The 18,530-nt window shown below is 45.6% G+C and overlaps 1 protein-coding gene across 1 annotated transcript in view; it reads right to left on the bottom strand.

Annotated features, from left to right (window-relative positions):
- Positions 1 to 18,530, bottom strand: part of NPTN (neuroplastin) — a 51,041-nt gene that overhangs the window by 18,511 nt on the left and 14,000 nt on the right. Inside the window, exons 2-3 of the mRNA XM_082769028.1 lie at positions 5,740 to 5,908; positions 2,475 to 2,569 (exon numbers count right to left, since the gene is read on the bottom strand). Of these exons, the coding sequence (XP_082625154.1) occupies positions 2,475 to 2,569; positions 5,740 to 5,908 (264 nt within the window). The remainder of the gene's footprint in view (positions 1 to 2,474; positions 2,570 to 5,739; positions 5,909 to 18,530) is intronic.

Here is an 18,530-nt window from a genome sequence, read left to right as displayed (position 1 = left end):
CAGTTTCCAATGTGCTTTGCAGGACTTGGGAAGGTATCGCCACTTCACACAATGCTGCTCTGTGCACGCAGACCTCAATACTGCTCTGTCGAGGAGGAATTCAGGCAGCCACTCCTGGGATGCTGCAAGGAGGAGCCAGAGAACAGGGTTACCCAGTCCTTGCGTTACGGCTGCAGAGCAAGCTGCAGGTGCGATGCCTCCAGGAGCAGCGTTCATTAACTTGCAAGTGATGATTGCTCATCTGTATCTATACATAAATTATCTGTGCAAAGCGGCTGGTAGGATGAATTATTATTCTCCCTCTGCCCTTTCTGCCAATAGTTCAATCAGATATATTGGCGTTTCTTCCTGCAGCTTGAGGTCCTCCCTCCCTGTACAAAGCTCCCTGCCAAGCTCGCCTGGTGCCCCCGCCTGCCACTGGGCAGCAGAGACGCCCTAAGCCAAATGTCTCTAAAAGGTCTTTTGACAGATTATACAAAGCTGGAAAAGGTCTTATTCAATCCATTATCAGAGCTATATTTCCTGTCTCTGGAAGCAATTTGTCACCCCTGAAAGCAGCCTAGAGAAGGCAGAAAGGACTAAAGATCTTAATTAAGATATTGAAAGATTCAGAAATTACGGTGTAAGAGCAGAATGCAAAAATTTCCCCAGAACTAAGGAAAAAACACAACTGTAAATTGAACACCCAGAAGACAACCTCACCAGAAGTACAACCGGAGTTTGGATTCCGGTTGATTGTGCTTAAATCAGTAGTTATTTTTAGAGCTGCCATCAGATTTCCAATCAATAGCAGCCCACTTCAGGTGCTGCTCACCACTTCTCTAGGCCAACAGGACCTTGGGGTGCTCCCACGTGAGCACGTATTTTACATTTCCTTTTTCTTTGCAGACGTAGCTTCTGCACCAGAGCTGGTTAAATGCTGGATATGTCTCGAAATATTATTATATGCATGATCATTAAAAAAAAAAACAAAACCACTCTTAAAATCAAGATGGGAAATCAGCAAGCTTTGTTTGGTGCATCACTGGATTGTGAAGGGAAATATTGACTTATGAATAAGCAAAGAAGCTGTTTGTATGGTTCAAAAGATTCTTTGCTCATGAGGAAAAATGATGTTCAGAATAATTTGTCATTTCTCACAGACTGCTGAACTCCTCTCACTTGCTTTGGATTCGGAAACCTGACCATGCAGCATTCAATGAGGCAACAGAAGTATCCAGGAAAAAGGTTTCAGCTTCTGCTGCAGATCTGTGGTGCCTAATTTAAACAGCAGTGATCGCAATATAGATGAGGACAGGCTGCATCACCAGCGCAGGGATGCTGAGAAATAGAGAAGCACCCTCCTTCCCACTCACTGCTGTTCCTACAGCAGCAGAGAAAGCTCTGTCTAAGCTGGGGATGTGATGAAGCTGGTAAGTAATGATCATTTAGATTCCGAACTAATTTACAGTACACCATAAAACAAGCATATTAGTACAATCCCAGACACACATAGGCTGGCTGCAAGAATTTTTAATCAAGTTTTTGCTTGACCTCATCTGTCTTTGACTAACAAGGCTGCCATAATGCATCATACCGTAGAGCATTAGGGGAAAACTACTGCACAGCAGTGACCACATCCTCATGCTGGCCAGTCATTTACACGGTTATTCAGCAAACAAATTGAACAACCATTTAACACTGGATAGAACACCAGTATCTCTATGCTACCTCTCTTTTTTATGTCTAAAACATTGAACAAAAAAGCATCAACTACAGTAAAGCTCGGTGCAAAGAGCATATTTGCTGCAGCACAAGATTTTTTTGGGCTACTTTCACATTCTGCAGATTCTAGCCACAATTTTCTGACATCTTTATGACCCTAGCAGTATCAATATGCACAAGACAGGGAAAAAAACAACACATGTAAGCAGAAAAACCTCAATCTGACACAGGGCATCTGTCCAAACTGGCACCCAGGCTTTCCCAGCAGTTGGACTTGTCTCTGCAGACAAAAAAACTACAAGTACACCACTTCCAAGCTGTCACGTGTGAGATGCTGGCTCTTCACTTTTCCCCATTCAGAAACAGGAATTCAAAATACATTCAATACATTCAGAAGACCTCATTTACTGTTAAACCGAAATGGGGAGGGAGCCCCAGTTGTCTTAGACATATTCTGCAGCAATCTTTTTATCCTGCTTGGGCAGGCGTGCTCATCGTAGCAGTGCAGACAAATATGCTAGAACGGTGTTTTAGTACCCTCTGTGAGGACCACAACTCCAATATTCACATTCCCATATCTGTGAGATCTTACCCCAGGGATTTTCTGTAAAACTTCCTCTGAAATTATAACTAAAGATTGGGTAAGAGGCTTGATTTCATGAGGAAAGGCCTCCTGAGTTTGCCTTCTTGCACCGACACCAAGTGAGATAGCAGAAGCAGTGAAACCTTCACTTTTAGGGAGAGGAAACAAAACAAAACAAAAAGAGTACCTCTCACTTCTATAGTGGCGTTGGCTACAGGAGAGTTTGAAAACACAAACACGCACAAGTATTCCCCTGACTCTTCTGCTCTGGGCTTCAAAATCCTGCAGACAGGGAGAGAACAGATGAGCTGCGTTAGGTATTGTGTTAGCATTCAAAAATGAGCAGGCTAGGAGGTTTTTGTTTTTGTTTTTGTTTTTTCTTTTTTTACTTTAATCCTTTAACAAATAATAGCTGTGAAATTCAGTTAATTCAATAGGTTGTACAGATGCATCTACTTGAAACAAATGTTGTTTGCCAAGAAAAAGGGTGAGCTCTAGTCAGTACCAACTGAGCTGCTAAAGCTGCATTTAGTTTAAGAGCAAGGAAGGCCCCTCACAACTGTTAATTATGCACTCCAGCTTATATGGAAAATTAGGCAGCTAATAAATCACCTCTCTCTCTCAATGGGACATGATATGTACTACCTACGTGGAAAAGAATCATTGCACACCCAACTGGGATATGATAAATCAGAGATACAATCATGGCTAAATGCTGTCATCTCAAACTGTTGTCTTTTGTAACAGCAGGTATGAGACTGCTCCATTAATAGCGTTCCCTGAGTCAGATGAGACATGGAAAATCTGCAAAAGCTGGTCAGCTCACGAAGGAAGGCACCACGCAGGAATCTGCTGCCATTTAGGAAATTAGGAAAGACTAACTCAATAAGAGCTAGCAGAGGGAAAAACAGATGCAAGCCAACCAGAAGAAAACTGGAGCTGCAAAAAACGCAAAGGAAAAAAATACTTTGGAGACGGTGCTAACTTCAAGTCCACCAGCTTTTGCTGTCCTTTGAAAAGCTTTGGGAAACAAATTACTTAAAAGCTCTAGGTATATGTTCTTCATATAGTTACCTACAAAAGATATCTTAGAGTAGGGAAACATGCTATGATATGACACAGTTTACATCTCCATACAGCATAAACAGAATATTGTGCAGTATTCCCCATCGCTCCCCTACACTGAAAGGCTTTTTTTTTTTTTAAACTTATTTTTAAGCACATTAAGTGGATAGCACACAGATGAACAGGAACCCTACAGAAGAGCATTGTAATAAAAGAATTTAATTGCACATGGAAACTGCTTAGACATGTGGAAAAAGCTGCTCGCTTTGACCGTGCACTTGGACCCAAGACTTCACTGTTTGCAGGGCTTACTTTCCAGTCACTGGTGAAAGCCTAAACTTAGTTATGAAGTTACTGTCTTTCTGAAACATGGGTGTTATCGTTAGATCTGAGTCAAAATTAAAGATTATCTCCATGACAAAGAACAATCATTGACCATTACCAAACATCAAAGCTGTACCTGGCTTTTAAACTGCAGCCAGGCGAAGCAGGAGCACGTTAACTCCGAACACCAGCGCCCGCTGACAAAGGGTGGAAATGTGTGCTCCTCGCCCAGCTGCACGGCACAAACCCCACCCAGGTATTTCCATTACTAAGCCATTGTAGAACTCCAGATATTTCCATTACTGAGCTGTTGTAAAACTCAGGAAGCATGGGGGAAGGCACAGACTACCTGTCTTTGATTGCCTTAAGGGCCTTACTATTTAAGCAGGCATACTCTAGATGCTTTTCCATTTTTTTTTTAATTTATTTTTTTAAATCAATGCTTAAGAAGTGGAAGAGAAAAAGACATTTTTTCAGTTCTACAGACTTCTTTTTAAAATGTGAAAGTATAGCAGCCTCTAGTAGAGTTGTATTGGGTTATATTGCCATAAATCAATAAAACAAGCATACACTGATAGAGCTTCAAAGCTGTAAAGACGGACAAGAGCCTAGCCAACAACTTCTCTCTGCCCCCTGGTTTTAGGAGAAGCCCAGCTTATCATGGCCAGAGCTATTACTGAACTCTGAATCAACTGATGAAGAACGTGGAAAGAAGTCACCACTTCTCTCCTCCAAACTATGAACGCAGATGAGGGAACAGGTTTCTTCCACGGGTGGAAGCACTTTGCTAAGGCATTGAAAGCCTTAAGTATTTCTTAATCCTGTGCCAGCAAGCAACACTAGTGCAGTAATGACCCTGCAGAATTCTGGTGGAGACAGAAAAGTCAGGTGAGTGTACAGGCAGGTTTCCCTCCGTTAGAGCAGAGACAAGGCACAGTAAACTAGATGTGCTCTAATTTAACAGGCCTTGCCTAGACATAAGCACCTTCTTCTAGTGGAACAGCTAAGTAGGAGGGGCAGAATTGGTCTCACATCTCCAAGGAGTAAGAAAGATGCCACCACACAGGTGCTTAAAATATTCTTCAAGTGCTTTTCATTCTAGCTTAAGACTGAACAGAAGGCTCTATGTGCTATCTATGCTACCTCCTAAGAGAAGAAAATGAAATAGGGGGAAAAAAGCAAGGAAGCCACACACAGAATAAATCTCTGGTGGCATTACTGAGCACATTCTGTACGCTCTCATCAGCTCCACGGCTAGAAAGCCCCATTGCAGGAATACTGAAAGCTCCAAAGGATTTATGCTTGATGCAAGCGACAGAGACACGAAAGAGGTGGCTGCACACGTTCTGCTCTCCTCCACACCCTTAGACAAGAAGCAGAGACAAAGTCAGAGCATGCACACGTGGAACAGATTAAGGCTGAAAATGTGGATGTACTGACACACAAGAAGCACAAGTGATACAGCTGCACTGGTTTAACGAAGACCTGGTACCATTTCATAGCACTGCTCAGACAACTCTCAGAACAGTCTTTTTTCTCCTAGGGCCAGAAAATGATTAACACAGCCGACTACAGCAGTGCTTTACGTGCTGTGTTTCCCTGCATGATAAAAATGCACAGCTGCAAATTCATCCTTATATAGACATGAACAGGATAGAGACAGAGCAGAATATACTCAGAGGGGGAAAAATGAAAGCTAGACTTGGTGTCTGCACCTATGCCACACATCACACACAGACCAGAAAAAAACTACAGGAGTTTAGCATGAAATTATGGGCAACTTGACAAAGAGAAGTTCCCAGTGTGTTTTTGTTGATGCTGTATTTTTGTGAACCAGGCAGGACAGCTGTAGACAATCTCCCCAGATTGTTCCTTTATCTGTTTCACAGGCATACTTTTTGTAAAGCCTCTAACGTGGATCAGTTCCCACAATTTGTCTGACCACGGTGACGCTGAGCCAGGGACCCTGGAGTCCCAGCAACTCACTAACTACTGCAGCTGCAGGTTTGCCAATTCTGCCATTCTCCAGTGTAAGGTGGAGATTTTTCCCTGAAGAGACTTACTTGTATTCTGTAGTGTTTGAAGTTTTTCTAGTGCCAGGGATCTCTTCTCCATTCTTCACCCAGTAGCTGGACGAAAGGGGGCTGGGACTCGTGGTGAGGTTGCACTGCAATGTGACGGCCGAGCCATACAGATGGATGGTTACATCCTCGCTGGCATTGATCCTCGGCTCTGGAAAAAAAAGGGACACATTAAATAGCAACAAATCTTCACTGGCAAGTGTGCCACACTAGTCTAAAATGCGAAGGGCAACAGGGAAGGGGAAAAAGACTACACAAGGAGTGTCACTGCACTAATTCAGGAGACATCAAGAAAGTCACAATAAAACGACTACTAGCGAAGGCAACACCTTACGGATCAGCTCCCCTGTGTGGGAAAAAGAGAATTCATTATTTCAGATTTTTATGTTTTACGTTACTACAGATGTCAGTGCAACATGACTAATCATTTCTACACGTGGCTGAACATAAAATGGATAATAAAATGGATAATAAAATGGATAAATGTTTGTCCTGCGACTATACATAAGAAATCAGCTATTTCTTTGGAAGCAACTTCTGCCTGGCGATTACTTGTTCCCTCTACCTACTCTGAGGTTTGAAACAAACCCATTTTCTGTGCAGAATAGCCCTCAAAGTCAGTCTTCTGAATAATGTTTCTGGACCTGCCCCTGCAAAGAGACTGATGTCTACCTAAGATACCCTGTCTTCACATTTTTCCAGGCAAGACATGGTTTTGTGCTAGCAGAGCAATGCTCCTACAGCAATTTCACCAGTACCTGGAATTAGAGCAAACCCCGCTGTAAGGCACAAGTCTGATGAAGGATTGCTGAAAGCTGTCCTTAATGCTTAAAATTAAAAAAAAAAAATAGGAATATACACTGTTAAAATGAGTCAGGTTTCTAAAGTAACCTGAACCACAAACACTTAGGAAGGGAAAAAAAAAATACGTGAGCCTCATGACCTAAACAGACCAAAGGAGTTGGATACTTTGCTGGCTGAGCGAGGACTGAAAGCGGGCTGTTTTCATGGCAGTCTTACCTGGCACCGTCACACTGACATGATTTAGGGGAAAGCATTTCCAAAGCGATCAACTTCATACTAGGGCACTGCCCTTTTTTCTTCAAATTGAGCAATTATTCCCTAACAAATAATGGGGGGGTGACTTTTTTTTTTTAAACAGCTGGAGACAGGTTTCCTCCTAAACTTGGCAAAAAACCTTTTCAGTTGAAGATCTCAGGGATCATAGCTGGTTTTAGGCATTCTGTTGAGAACAAGACTTAAAGGATGACAGATCTTATAGGAAATTTATGAATTTTTATGAATTATTGCCATTAGACTTCTGAAAAGCCCTTAATTTCACATGGAGTACAGTGAGCTGGTACTAGGGGTCACTGCTCCAGGAGTAAATGCGCGTCCTCTGACTTCAATTTATTTATTTCCTTACTTTAAAGGGCAAAATGAGTCCCAAAGCTCCAGCTCTCGCCTCCACTCATTTCAGCAGCCACACTGCCCCAGCACCAACCTCTCTGAATGCAGGAGCTCCCTCCTCTGCAGGCGGGTCAGCAGCAAAGTGCAAGAAGGTGAGGAAACTGGTCAGTAACAAATGACTTGGTGATTTTTGCAAGTCAGCAAAGGATTTTTAATCCTGGAAGGTTTTTTATGCCTTGTCATGTTATTTGGAATGCAAATTTAGTCATATGCATGCAGTCTTCTGGATATTCATCTGCAAAGCACTTGGAAAACAAATTAAACGGAATGAGCAGTGGAAAATACAGTCCTGTCAAAAACACTGCATTTTTCATCGCATAAAGCACTCATTTCTCCAATACTACAGTACTTAGATTATTGCCCAGAAAGGCAGAGAGGTAAAATATCTACCTACTAATAACTTGACACAGCCCTCTGGGACTCCGGTCTATCCTTTTCTCCTTTCCTCAGCGGGCAAGCTACAGAACTTCTTCTCATAGCTATTTAAAACGAGGACTATCATTGAACTGTAGAAAAACTCACAGGTACTGTAGAAATAAGCTTTTTTTTTTCCTGACGTTTCTCATAGATACCTCACCATTATCAACTGCATTTCTGCCTCGTGATAGTCCCGCTGGAAATTTTATCTGTGCAAGGAGCTGTTTGGGTCCTACAGGGTACAAAATTGTTTGATTATTTTTCCCATGGCCAACATAAAGCGTGCGTGCCTTCTGAGAAAGCCACTACCAGGGCTTTGGAGAGCTTTTTAGGAATGTGTTTGAAACAGTAACTCAGTGTTTGAATATTGATATAGAGGGGAAAAAAACTGACAGAATTCACTGCTCATGCTGGGGTTTGTTTTAAATGTTTTGCTTTGATTATGAAAGCGGTGTCCTCCAAGTTTTCAGTCCCTGCTAACCTACGGTGTCCAAAAATATTTACAGTTGTCTCAGGCCTGCTTTGCTGGGGCCTTTTGTGCCTGACTTGTAACCTCTTCAAGCTTGCGATGTGGCTGGAGATGACTGCAGCCTCATTTACATCTTTTCCCTGCACCTATGTTACTTTAATTGGTAATAATTAAACGCAGTGAGGCAATTCCAGTCTGAATGAGTTCTAAGACGAATTGCATGCAGAGAACTACTGGGATTGTAATGTCCGGACAGGGATGTCCTACTGAAAGAGAAAGGCACAAGAGGCTGTTCACACACCACTTGCACTGTCCGTTTCATGAAGGTTTTTACATAAAGACATCCATAAGCAATATTCATTGTCCAAACCAGTAACAAGCTTGAAGCCAGAGGTAGTTCTTGGGTGCTAATGTTTAAAAAATCAAGTTGCACTCAAGCTCTCTGCGTTCTGGTTTTGGTATTGGACACCAGCTATGATTTATGACAGTGGGAAGAGAGAGGTTCTGTTCTTTGGATCCAGTTGGCGTTCCCTTTCCATGATGCTGATGACACACGAACAACACACGAGGCCAGCAGCAACGCAGCCACCATCAGCTGGAAATACCAGCACCGTTCAGACAGAGAACTCCGGCTTCAAAGACGAATCGTGCTTGCACACAATTAAGCTGCCAAGAGATTTTGGGCAGTGGCAGAGGTCCATATCCTCAAGGGCAGCTTCGAAGTCTGCTCTTCTCTCCATTTCCAGCACAGCCATGCAGGAATTGGTGTCCAAGAGCTGTTTCCCAACACCAACAGGTCAGATCTCCTGACACAGCCAACATTTTGAAGTAAAAGCATTGAAGTATTCGGTTCAATGCTTTCTCCCACATGTAAGTGTGAATAAAACACAAAACTGGAACAATCAGCCTGGTCACGAGGCACTTAGCAATGAAGTCACGGCACAGGCTCCAGAATTAGCAGCACCAGATGCAATGAGTGATGGTAGCTGGGGAGGAAGATGAGCAGTTAGGCTTCAGTCCCCAGAGCAGGGAGTTTCAGTGGCCTGAGAGAAGGAAAGCCCACTGCCCATACGGAGACATCTGTACAGCAGTTCGCTCCCAAATGACACGATCACTGTCACTGGCTTTTCATACAAGATTTTTCTCCCTCTGTAGGTCACTAGGGCTGACTGGAAGACACCAGGAACTCACCGTGTTCAAGAGAAACAGAGGGTCTGAGTCAGGGGGAGTTCAGGAGACGTGACTTCTGCAAGACGAGGTTTTTATGCTTTGCCTTAAGGTTGTGTTATTTCCTAAAATTACCCAACTTCTGCTATTGGGGGTAATGCAAGCAATCTACAGATCTGAGTCCTCTTGGACATCAACAGATGAAAGAGGGATCAAGCATCAGGACTACAGGCTGAGCAGGTTTGTGCTAAACAACCCAAAGCCGCTTCAATTTTCCAGGCACATCTGCATCACCGGGTTCACTGCCCATTCTTCCACATACAGATGTTTCCATTTCCCAGGGCTGGAAATTATTTGCCACCTCAGGACACTGAGAACTCACCAAGCAAGCAAGTTCTCCTGCATCTCCATGCAGCAGGCTCACGTTGCAGATTTGAGTCACTCTGCCTATAACTCATTATGTATGTGCTTTATCTTGTTAGCAAACGAGTTCATCATCTTACACGAGATGGAACAGGGTTCTGCCATAGCAGCTCTGATGACAGACTTCCAAACCCATCTGGATCTGGCTTGAAAAGTCAGCAGAATGCAGAAAAGTCTTGATCCAGAATTGCTTTTCGTTCCCTATTGTTTCAACCATATTCTCTGCTTTTGAAAGCTTTTCTGCTGCCAAAAGTAGCATTCTCGGATGAAAGTCATTTAGCTAAAGCCATTATTTCAACATCGGAGAAGGAGGTGGGTTCCGAACCCCCCCCCCTTCACAGGCTGGATTAAGAATAGCTGCATCAGTTCAGTGCTGCTGCATCAGAGAACTCCTGAGGAAACATGCTGCTGGGGAAGGAAAAGCAACACGACTTCACGGAAAAATCTGCACATTAAAGGTCACGCATCACCGAAAGGGAAGGATCTGCACAGCAGCATATATGCAACCAAAATCACGTGAGGAAGGCATTCAGAGGAAATTCCAAGAGAACAGAAGAAAAAAAAATAAAAATGGTTAGACCTGGGAAGAACACAAGTCAAATATAAAGGCACTGATGGAGAAGCCAGCATTCGGGTGGCTGGAAACCTGCTACAGAGCTACGGGGTAGGGGAGAGGCACAAGCTCAACGCGGGGCTGGTTTCCACACACAGCTATGAAACTAACCCAGGGATTTCTCCCAACTCGTTTGATCCTAAGGAGAAGACAGAGGGGTGGCAGACAGGTCAGCACTACGGGAACGGTGTCGGGTTCGAAACAACAGGACAAGGCAGCAGGGGGCTGACGGGGATTAGGGGAAGGCAAGGGGCACTGGGCTGCCTCTAGGAACTACGGTACCACTGCGGCAGGGCGCCGAACTCACTCTGAAGGACGCTTATAGTAGCCTGGGCTCGAATCCACGTTATGGAGGGATTTTGCCTCAAGTCATTCCTCCTGGGGTCGTTGCTGGCCCTGCACTCGTAAGTCCCAGAGTCTTCCAAGGTGAGGCGGGTTATTCTCAGCACGCTCACCCCGTTCGCCCCGTAGGCGGTGTTAATGGTGACCCGGCGCTTCCGCGCGCCATCCCACAGCTGTTTGAAAGACTCAGCCCGGTTGACTTCAGCGTACCACCACTGGATCTCTGGAGTGGGGTTCCCAACCACATCACAGTACAGTTCAAAGGCGTCCCCCGTGAGCTTAGTTTCTGACATGGGCGACTTGACAAACCCGGCTAGAGGGAGGGGCAGCAGAAACGCAGTGACAGACCAGCAGAAAACAAAAAGATCTCATAAAGAATAAAGCAACGAGGTGCAGAAAACAGTTAGAAAAGACATCAGCATCTACAGTAACAGCTGTTAACACCACTTTTGGAGCAGAAGCACACCACGGGGCACTGGCAGGTTGGTAGTTGGAGAGCATTCCCTGCCAGCAGCATCGTGGGAGGCACGGCTTCGTGGCACGAAATTCTCGTCCCCACAGCCCTAGGGTGGCACAAGGGCTCGATCCTACAGGGCTGTGCTCGGGAAGACCCGGGCTGCAGGGCACGCTGCTTCAAACCAGCCAGGAGACGACTCCGAGCTGTAGAGCACGCTGGCGGGTGTCAAACCTTTCTCTTGGGTCAGCCTTCCTGCTGATGGGCGGTAAGTGCTCGTGGCCAGATGCCTTTCTCTAAAAGTTGTCTCGTTTTTGTATGACCCATCTACAGGGCGGGGGAAGAAGTGAAAAGGGGAAAAACCCTACACAGCTTGTGGCTGTGAGCTCTGCTTTGACCTTTTTTTCACCTGTTTTGGACATGTGAGGCCTGGAAGTCCCCAGGACACTGCTGACCCACTTCCCTGAAGCAGATGGACCACCGGAGCTGTGAGTGCCTCCCACCCTTCCGAGGCAAAGGGAATTTCCCTGGTACACACGTACACAGGCAGGACTGCTTCCCTTAGCTAGGAAGTGCCTTTGGTGCCACCTGTCCCAAGAGACCATACAATTTTTGCCTTTGGAAACAAGATGCCGTGCTGCTGACCGTCAGCCCAAACCATCCTTACTTTGAAGTCCTTCAATACTTACCAGCTTCTGAGCAGCGTTAAGAGCAAGCACACCAAGCTGTCCTTCAATCCTGCTTCCAAAGGTCCCTACCGAAAACTGCGTTGCCCTAAAGCTGGTCTCTCCCCCGCCGCCTCCCCCGAAAACCCAAAGATTACAACACAGCTGGCCAGGCAGATTAGGCAGCAAAACCCGTCAGATTGCTGCGACACCCGGGCTGCGGGGCTTTGCAGCACTCAGAAGTGCCGCACAGAGTGAGATCGTTTCATCCCTCCCCTCAACACCACGGCTTATTTCCAGGAAAAGGACTGGCAGACAATTTGATGGCACAGCTTTTGGTGCACGCTTATTTAGCAACCGTCCCCCGATGGCGCGGCCCTGCCTGAGGAACGACCGCAATAGCTGCAAAAACAAAGGCTCAGAAACCAGACGGATTAACCCCAGAAATCATTTCTGCTATCGGCTCATCGGTGAGGACTCTCTCAGCACTAAAGGCAGGTGAGCTCTGTGCTGGGTAGAAACACTACTGCAAATAACCCACTGCTGCAGGGAGCGAGGAAAAGCTGCTGTGCCCTAATTAGCAGCAGCCACAAACGGGGCGAAGAGCACCGCTGTTGTTTCTGGAGGCTAACAAGGCTCACACTGCTCTCATGCTGCTGCTCAGGCTAACAAAGGAGACGGGGTTATGATCCTGCTCTGCTGGACTGTCCCTGTTTCAAGGGGCACTGAAGGCTTTGAATTTCCAAAGAGGCAGAAACCCAACAGCGAGACCGGCGTCTGCTGAATGTGGTTTGCTGGATGCAAAAGGCGATAGCGCACGGCACAGCCTACCTGCCTGCCATCGCTCAGCAGCTCCTTCCCTGAAATTACAGGCTTTTTTTCCCCCCTGCTTGCCCACCACAATGTGGAGATGCCACTCAGAGCCGAGGAGATGACAGCAGCTCGGGAAGGCTGCTCCCACAGCCTCCTCACCCTGCAGGCTCCCAGCTACCACCAGCAGCAGAGGCGAGCTCCCTGCCACCAAAGGGATCACCAAAGTCAAAGCCCGAGTGACCCAAAGCCCCGGGGCTGTGATCCCATCCAGCTCTGCCAGCTGTCCTAGCCACCACACAACCACTGCTGCAGCAAAGGCATCTCTTGGTGGGGATGAAGGGGTGTGAGGGTCTGTTTCAAACCACCAGTAGCTGCACTGCTGCTGGGGCTACGCCGGAGGCACACGTAGCATGAAAGAGGACTGTAAATCCTCTTATTACAGGGAGTATCAGCAATTTGGGTAGGACAAGCTGCCAAAAGCTTTCAGTTTTGAATTTGCTTCTGCATTAGCTAAGCTGTTAAGTTCTTGTAACTTGTGCACAAAGCCTAAAAATAATAGAAAGAGATTAAACTGGACAACTGCATCAAAAGGTCCCTTTGGTAAATACTCTCCAGGTTTAAATTCTAAACCCTCGGCTTCCATCAGTTTCAAATCCCCTTGAAAAACAATGCCTCAGATTACGATAAATTTCAGTGCAACGCTATCAGGATCTGAGAAACCATGCCAGCAGCACAGACAACTCCATAATGATGGCAAAGAAAAACGCAAACTGGATTTGTTGGCTCCCCCCACCCCAGCAGGAGATGAAAGCGCTCTTTAAAAGGGTGTTCCAGGTTACGATAGAAATTCTGGGAGGAAACAAATGGGAATGAAGGTGGTAGAAGAGCCTCCATGTGCAGATTAATCAAGACTTAGCATTACAAAGGCCTGGCAGAGCTATTAAAAACTCTGCACAAGAGTCTCAGGTTAATGTTTTGCATTTTCAGTAGTTCAGGAACGGCAAAGGCAATAGATCAAACAGCATCAGTAAGTTAGGCAATGCTTCCAGCTACTGTACATCTGCCAGAGGGCCATTTCTGATTAAAACATCCAGCCAGAAGCTACAGAAAAAGAGCTGAAGCCTGTCAGTACCAAGCCATCATTAAAAAGGGGGCAAAAAAAAGCTAAACATTACACTGAGCGCTTGCTGTAACACAATGGGAGTCTGGAAGCTGAAGCACTCCTGCTTTTTGGCAATTGTCAGGGATTTCCATAATTGTTCAAAACCAAACAGAAAATGACACTGTGCAGATTTCACTGCTTACATAAGAGGCTTTCGGAGCCCAGCAGTTTCCTTACTTGGTCTTCTCCGGAGCGCAGCACTCGCTGCTTTGTTATTATCGTGTTCTGCACAAGCCTGGAAATAGGAGCATCAGACACATCAGACGAAAAGCTGCACATCAAAATACAGGCAGGTCACGGCAGGGCCACGGCTCTGTTACAGCAATTACACTGCTCGCAGCTGAAAACTGAAAGCTGCTTTGTGAAATTCCCCAAAACTGCAGAAAGCACTGGTGGCAGGAACGATTTCCAGCTTCAGCTCCCCAGTGTCAGCGGACAGATGAACAGCGCTGGGGCCGGCACCCACACCCTAAGATCCTATCAGCCCATGGGAAGCAGAAGAGCAGCCCACGTTTTAAGTGATCTCTTATTCACTGGGGTAGAAATAAGCACCTCTAAATGCTTAGAAGAAAGTATTCCTATCAAGTTTCAATAGTTTCAGGTGACAGCTGTGTGTTCTTCATAGTCAGTCATCAAGTAGTTCTGTTACACAGGGAGTTTTCCTCATTAAAACAAAAAGGCATTGTGTTGGGGTTTATTTATTTTTTAATGCCGATTGCTATCAGGCATAAAAGAACAAAACCTATTGTTAAACCTCCCGCCAGGTGTTTACAGAATATTCACAATACTCCAAATTGTAAAAAAAAAAAAAAAAAAAAAAATCAACACATGATAGGCCAGCAGATGTAACAAATCAAGTACACTTATGTTTTCAACACTTTTTTTGTTAAAAATTCGTGGTTATCTGTCTGACAGAATGCAGAACCAGTAGCAACACTCTTAAATTGCTAAGAAAGTGAGGTTTGTTTGTTGCCGATTCACCCTCCCTTACCAATTTTGAAGAGAAAGGGAAGGAAAGCGATGGATTCTAGAAAGAGGAACAAACTAATGCCTAAACACAATTCTGCCAAAGATGAATGAAGCCCAGTGCACAGCTCTTCACACAGGCAAAATGCGAACATGGTAATCTGTATTTTAGCAAAGAATTGCTAAGATACAGTTAGGCAAAAGGTATTTTGAGAGACAGGCAGGTGTGCTTGAACTGGAAGCGGGGGAGAGCTTGGGGCTGCTCAAAAGGGCAGCCAAAATTGTCCATGTGCAACAACAGAAGCACATAAAGTAGACTGCCATGGCCAGTAAGCTGAAAAAGCTCAACACTGGTCAAACGTAGAGCTCAGGAGAGGAATAGAAAAGGACACTGAAGATGAGGAGTTTAAATAAGTGTAGAAGCTTAGCCTTAGCACACCTGAGCAGACTTAATTTCATTCATCGATGGAAGACACCTTCCTGATCCATTTTGCTTCTGTTTAGCTCCCATTGGCCAAGCTATGGCAAATACACGACCCGCAGCTTTACACACCAGCAGCACCCCCCCTAGCTTGGGGTGGCAGTGACACCTTTCCACCCACAGCTACCGCCCACACTGACAGGGGCCAGAAAAGAGGCAGCAGCAGCTTACCTACGTAGGGCAGATGTGTGGGAGAAGCAACAAGGCTCCTCTGCTTGCTGCTGTGGTCGTGTCATCGTAGCCCTGAGTTCTGCATAAAGCTGTAACTTTAACATATTGGAAGCACAGAGAAATATTGAGCTAACTCTGAGCAGCTTCTGAAGCCTGAGGAGCTTGTGTTCTGCCTTGGCTGGAGCCCAAATGCAACAATACTCAAAAGACAAAGCCCAAACAGCTTTAACCAGTATCACAGGGACCAAAGAGCTTCTCAACTTCCTCACCTGCTAGAATGAATGTGCACAAAAGGATCTTTGACAGAGACCAACAACCAGTATAAGATGTATCAGAAGTGATCCACCAGTCAAAAAAAACAAACCAAAGGTGGTACCTGATGGAAGTCATCCTTCGGTTGCAAAAATGTCCCTGCTATCAATTTAAATAAAAACATGTAATTATCTTTTAAATATCCTAAACTTCCCAGCAGGTTGCAAAAAACTCGACGCCAATGGCACTGGAGAAGTAATGCAGGAGGAATACTAACCTAAATAAACGTCCTAAGAAAGATGTTAAAAATAAAACAAGGGTTTGGCTTGAAGAAGATGCAGATAAATGCTAGCTAAGGAAATGTTAAACCTGCCCCAGCACACAAACAGAATCAGCCAGAACGAAATGAAGCGCAGGTACTGCAAAAAGCCCTACTAATGCAGAACAAATGCTAATTTCTCTAGGCGTGTAACTTTTATCCGGCATAAGATTAAAGCTGAAAGAAGTGCAAGTCCAAAGAAGACGTGGTCTTAAAACAAAGTCCGCAAAGATAAGAGAACAGGAAGGCCACCAAGTTCAGAGCAGGGAACAGGCACAAGAACGTAAAAACGTGGTTGGAACAAAGGGAGTACAAACTATTTCTGAGAACACATCAAGCCACAAGAAATACAGCTGCAACAAAGCAATTTTACAACCAGGACAGAGCAGTGCATGTCTCTGCCAGGCAAGACGATGCTCCTCCTGCCTTCATCTTGGGGTGAATTCCACTTAGAAGGAACAACACACAGTTCAACGCTCAGAAATGAGGAAAGCATTTGCAAAGCTAGTGCAAGAAGCACACCTGATTTCAGCAGGAGGCCCACACCACAGCTCAGACTGCTTCAGGACTGCGCTCTGCAGATTGTCTGCCTTCACCATCCAAACCTCCGTGCGAACAGGCAGGGCTGATGTTTCCTGTCTGTCCTATTACCCTGCCACATGCCCACATTTCACAGCTTCCACAGCTCCCAGGCCCCTCGCACAGGTCTGGCCATTTCATTTCTGCGCACTGGCTGAGAGCCATGCCTGCAGTTATACCGAAATCATCCAGACGGATGAGATACAGGTGTCACCGTAGCAGATACCATCACCTGCTTCACACTGAGGCTCTCCCACCAGAAATAGGCAGTAGGGTCGAAGCTTTCGGTGTCTCCTTGTTAACCTCTTTTCAGATCCATTTCCTAATTGCTATTCTGAATTAGACACTGGTATCTTTTTCCCCAAAAACATTCCTCCAGCTTTCCCAAATACCCCAGGCTCTGCACCTGTAAAGAGAAGTGAAGCTTCACAACCACTGGCACACGCTGCAGAGGGACTAGCTAAATCTCTTCATCTTCTGTCCTGGAATGACAAAGAGAACTGCATTTATTAGGATTTAATAGGGGAGAAGGCAATACTGCCAGCTGCAAACACAAACGTGCTTCCGAAATGCTGTGTTGGTATCGTCTCCTTCCAAGGAAACCTGCTCCTGACACCAGGGCTCACGGCATGGTTGCAGCACCAGGGAACAACTGGATTTCAGCTTCAGGAAGGGGGAACAAACTAATTAAAATACCAAATTTCAGCTCTTCTCAGGTGCTCCTCAGATGGCTTTGCCCTGCCCTCCAGTTAGGCTATTTTCACCTTTCTTACGGGGTAAGTCTCACTTGTATCAGGATATCAAGGAAAGCTGCACCAGCAGTCACCCTGCTCTCCCCACCTTCCCACTGCGCCCATCACCTGGGCTTTGAAAGCCTGAGCCCAACTACCTGCTATTTAACTGCGACTTTGCCTAATTAACACCTTCTTCTTCACTGAAAGGTGTTAATTATGTGATAATATCTTTTTTTTTTTTCCTCAAGTGGGAGAAAGACCACAGTCACTTCGACTAAGTACTGCATTTTTATTTCAGGTAGAAGGAAAAAAGGCAGCCTAATTAACGTTGAGTGTCTCGCCAATTCTGACCTTTACTAAAACAAAGGATTTGAAATTAAGTTAAATCCGTACCAAAAGAGCGATAGCCAAAACGGCAGCTGGAGCAGAAGGCTGTAAACATTTCAATTCCATGGAAAGCACTGAAACATCCTGCCTGTTTTCACCTATCAGCTAGCAGGTTTAATGCTTTCCCACTCGTTTATCACTCGAGAACATGGCTTTTAATCAGCTCTCTGATAAAGAGACGGGCTGGGCTTTACATCACATCGCTGATAAAGAGATGGGTTTAATTTTTCCAGCACACTTTGCTGCTCTCTGCAGCCACCCAAGTATGAGTCAGCACTGCCCTAGAGCATACCTTGTGCAACCGATTGCCAGAGCCTGCTGGATTTCAGTACGTTAGCTGGTGGAGTGGATGCTGGGCACTACTTTTCTTGGTCTGCTTTGCCCTGCTCTTCAGCCAGCTGCAGAAGCACTAAGAAGCATCTCATCTTGCAGCTTTCCAGAGGTGAGGGTAGGTTCTGACTTGCTATGGAGGAAAGCACTACCCAGAGAGCACCGTGCAAAATGCACGAGCCCCTGTTGGAGCGCTGCCTTCCTTGCACGGAGAGGGAAACCTGAGGATTACTTCAGCCAAGCCCGCAGACAGGAGGATTAATGTTTTCTGGACCCAGACCAACATTCCTCATTTCTCTGCGCATTACAAAGTCTTGCCCGGTTTGACGTGCAAAAAAAAGATTTAGGGAGAACCTAATTCCATTTGGTTGCTGAAGCAACATTCAGGGAGCCCTTAAGTAAATGGTTCAGAGCCATCTCTACCGTGAGGCCATCCTGGGAATACATCCCACGTAGCCGAGAGAAACTGCTCGGTGCTGACCTGCTCCGAGGTTATAAATCAGGGAACGCAGCCTGGAGAGGAGTTCTGAAGGTCCTCTGCTCCAACAGCCACTCCCAA

Source organism: Aythya marila (genome assembly GCF_965140915.1).
Source record: "Aythya marila genome assembly, chromosome: 11".
In the NCBI taxonomy this organism is placed as follows: domain Eukaryota; kingdom Metazoa; phylum Chordata; class Aves; order Anseriformes; family Anatidae; genus Aythya; species Aythya marila.
The sequence above is the reverse complement of the archived record's forward strand: the minus strand, read 5'-3'. Positions and strand labels throughout refer to the sequence as shown.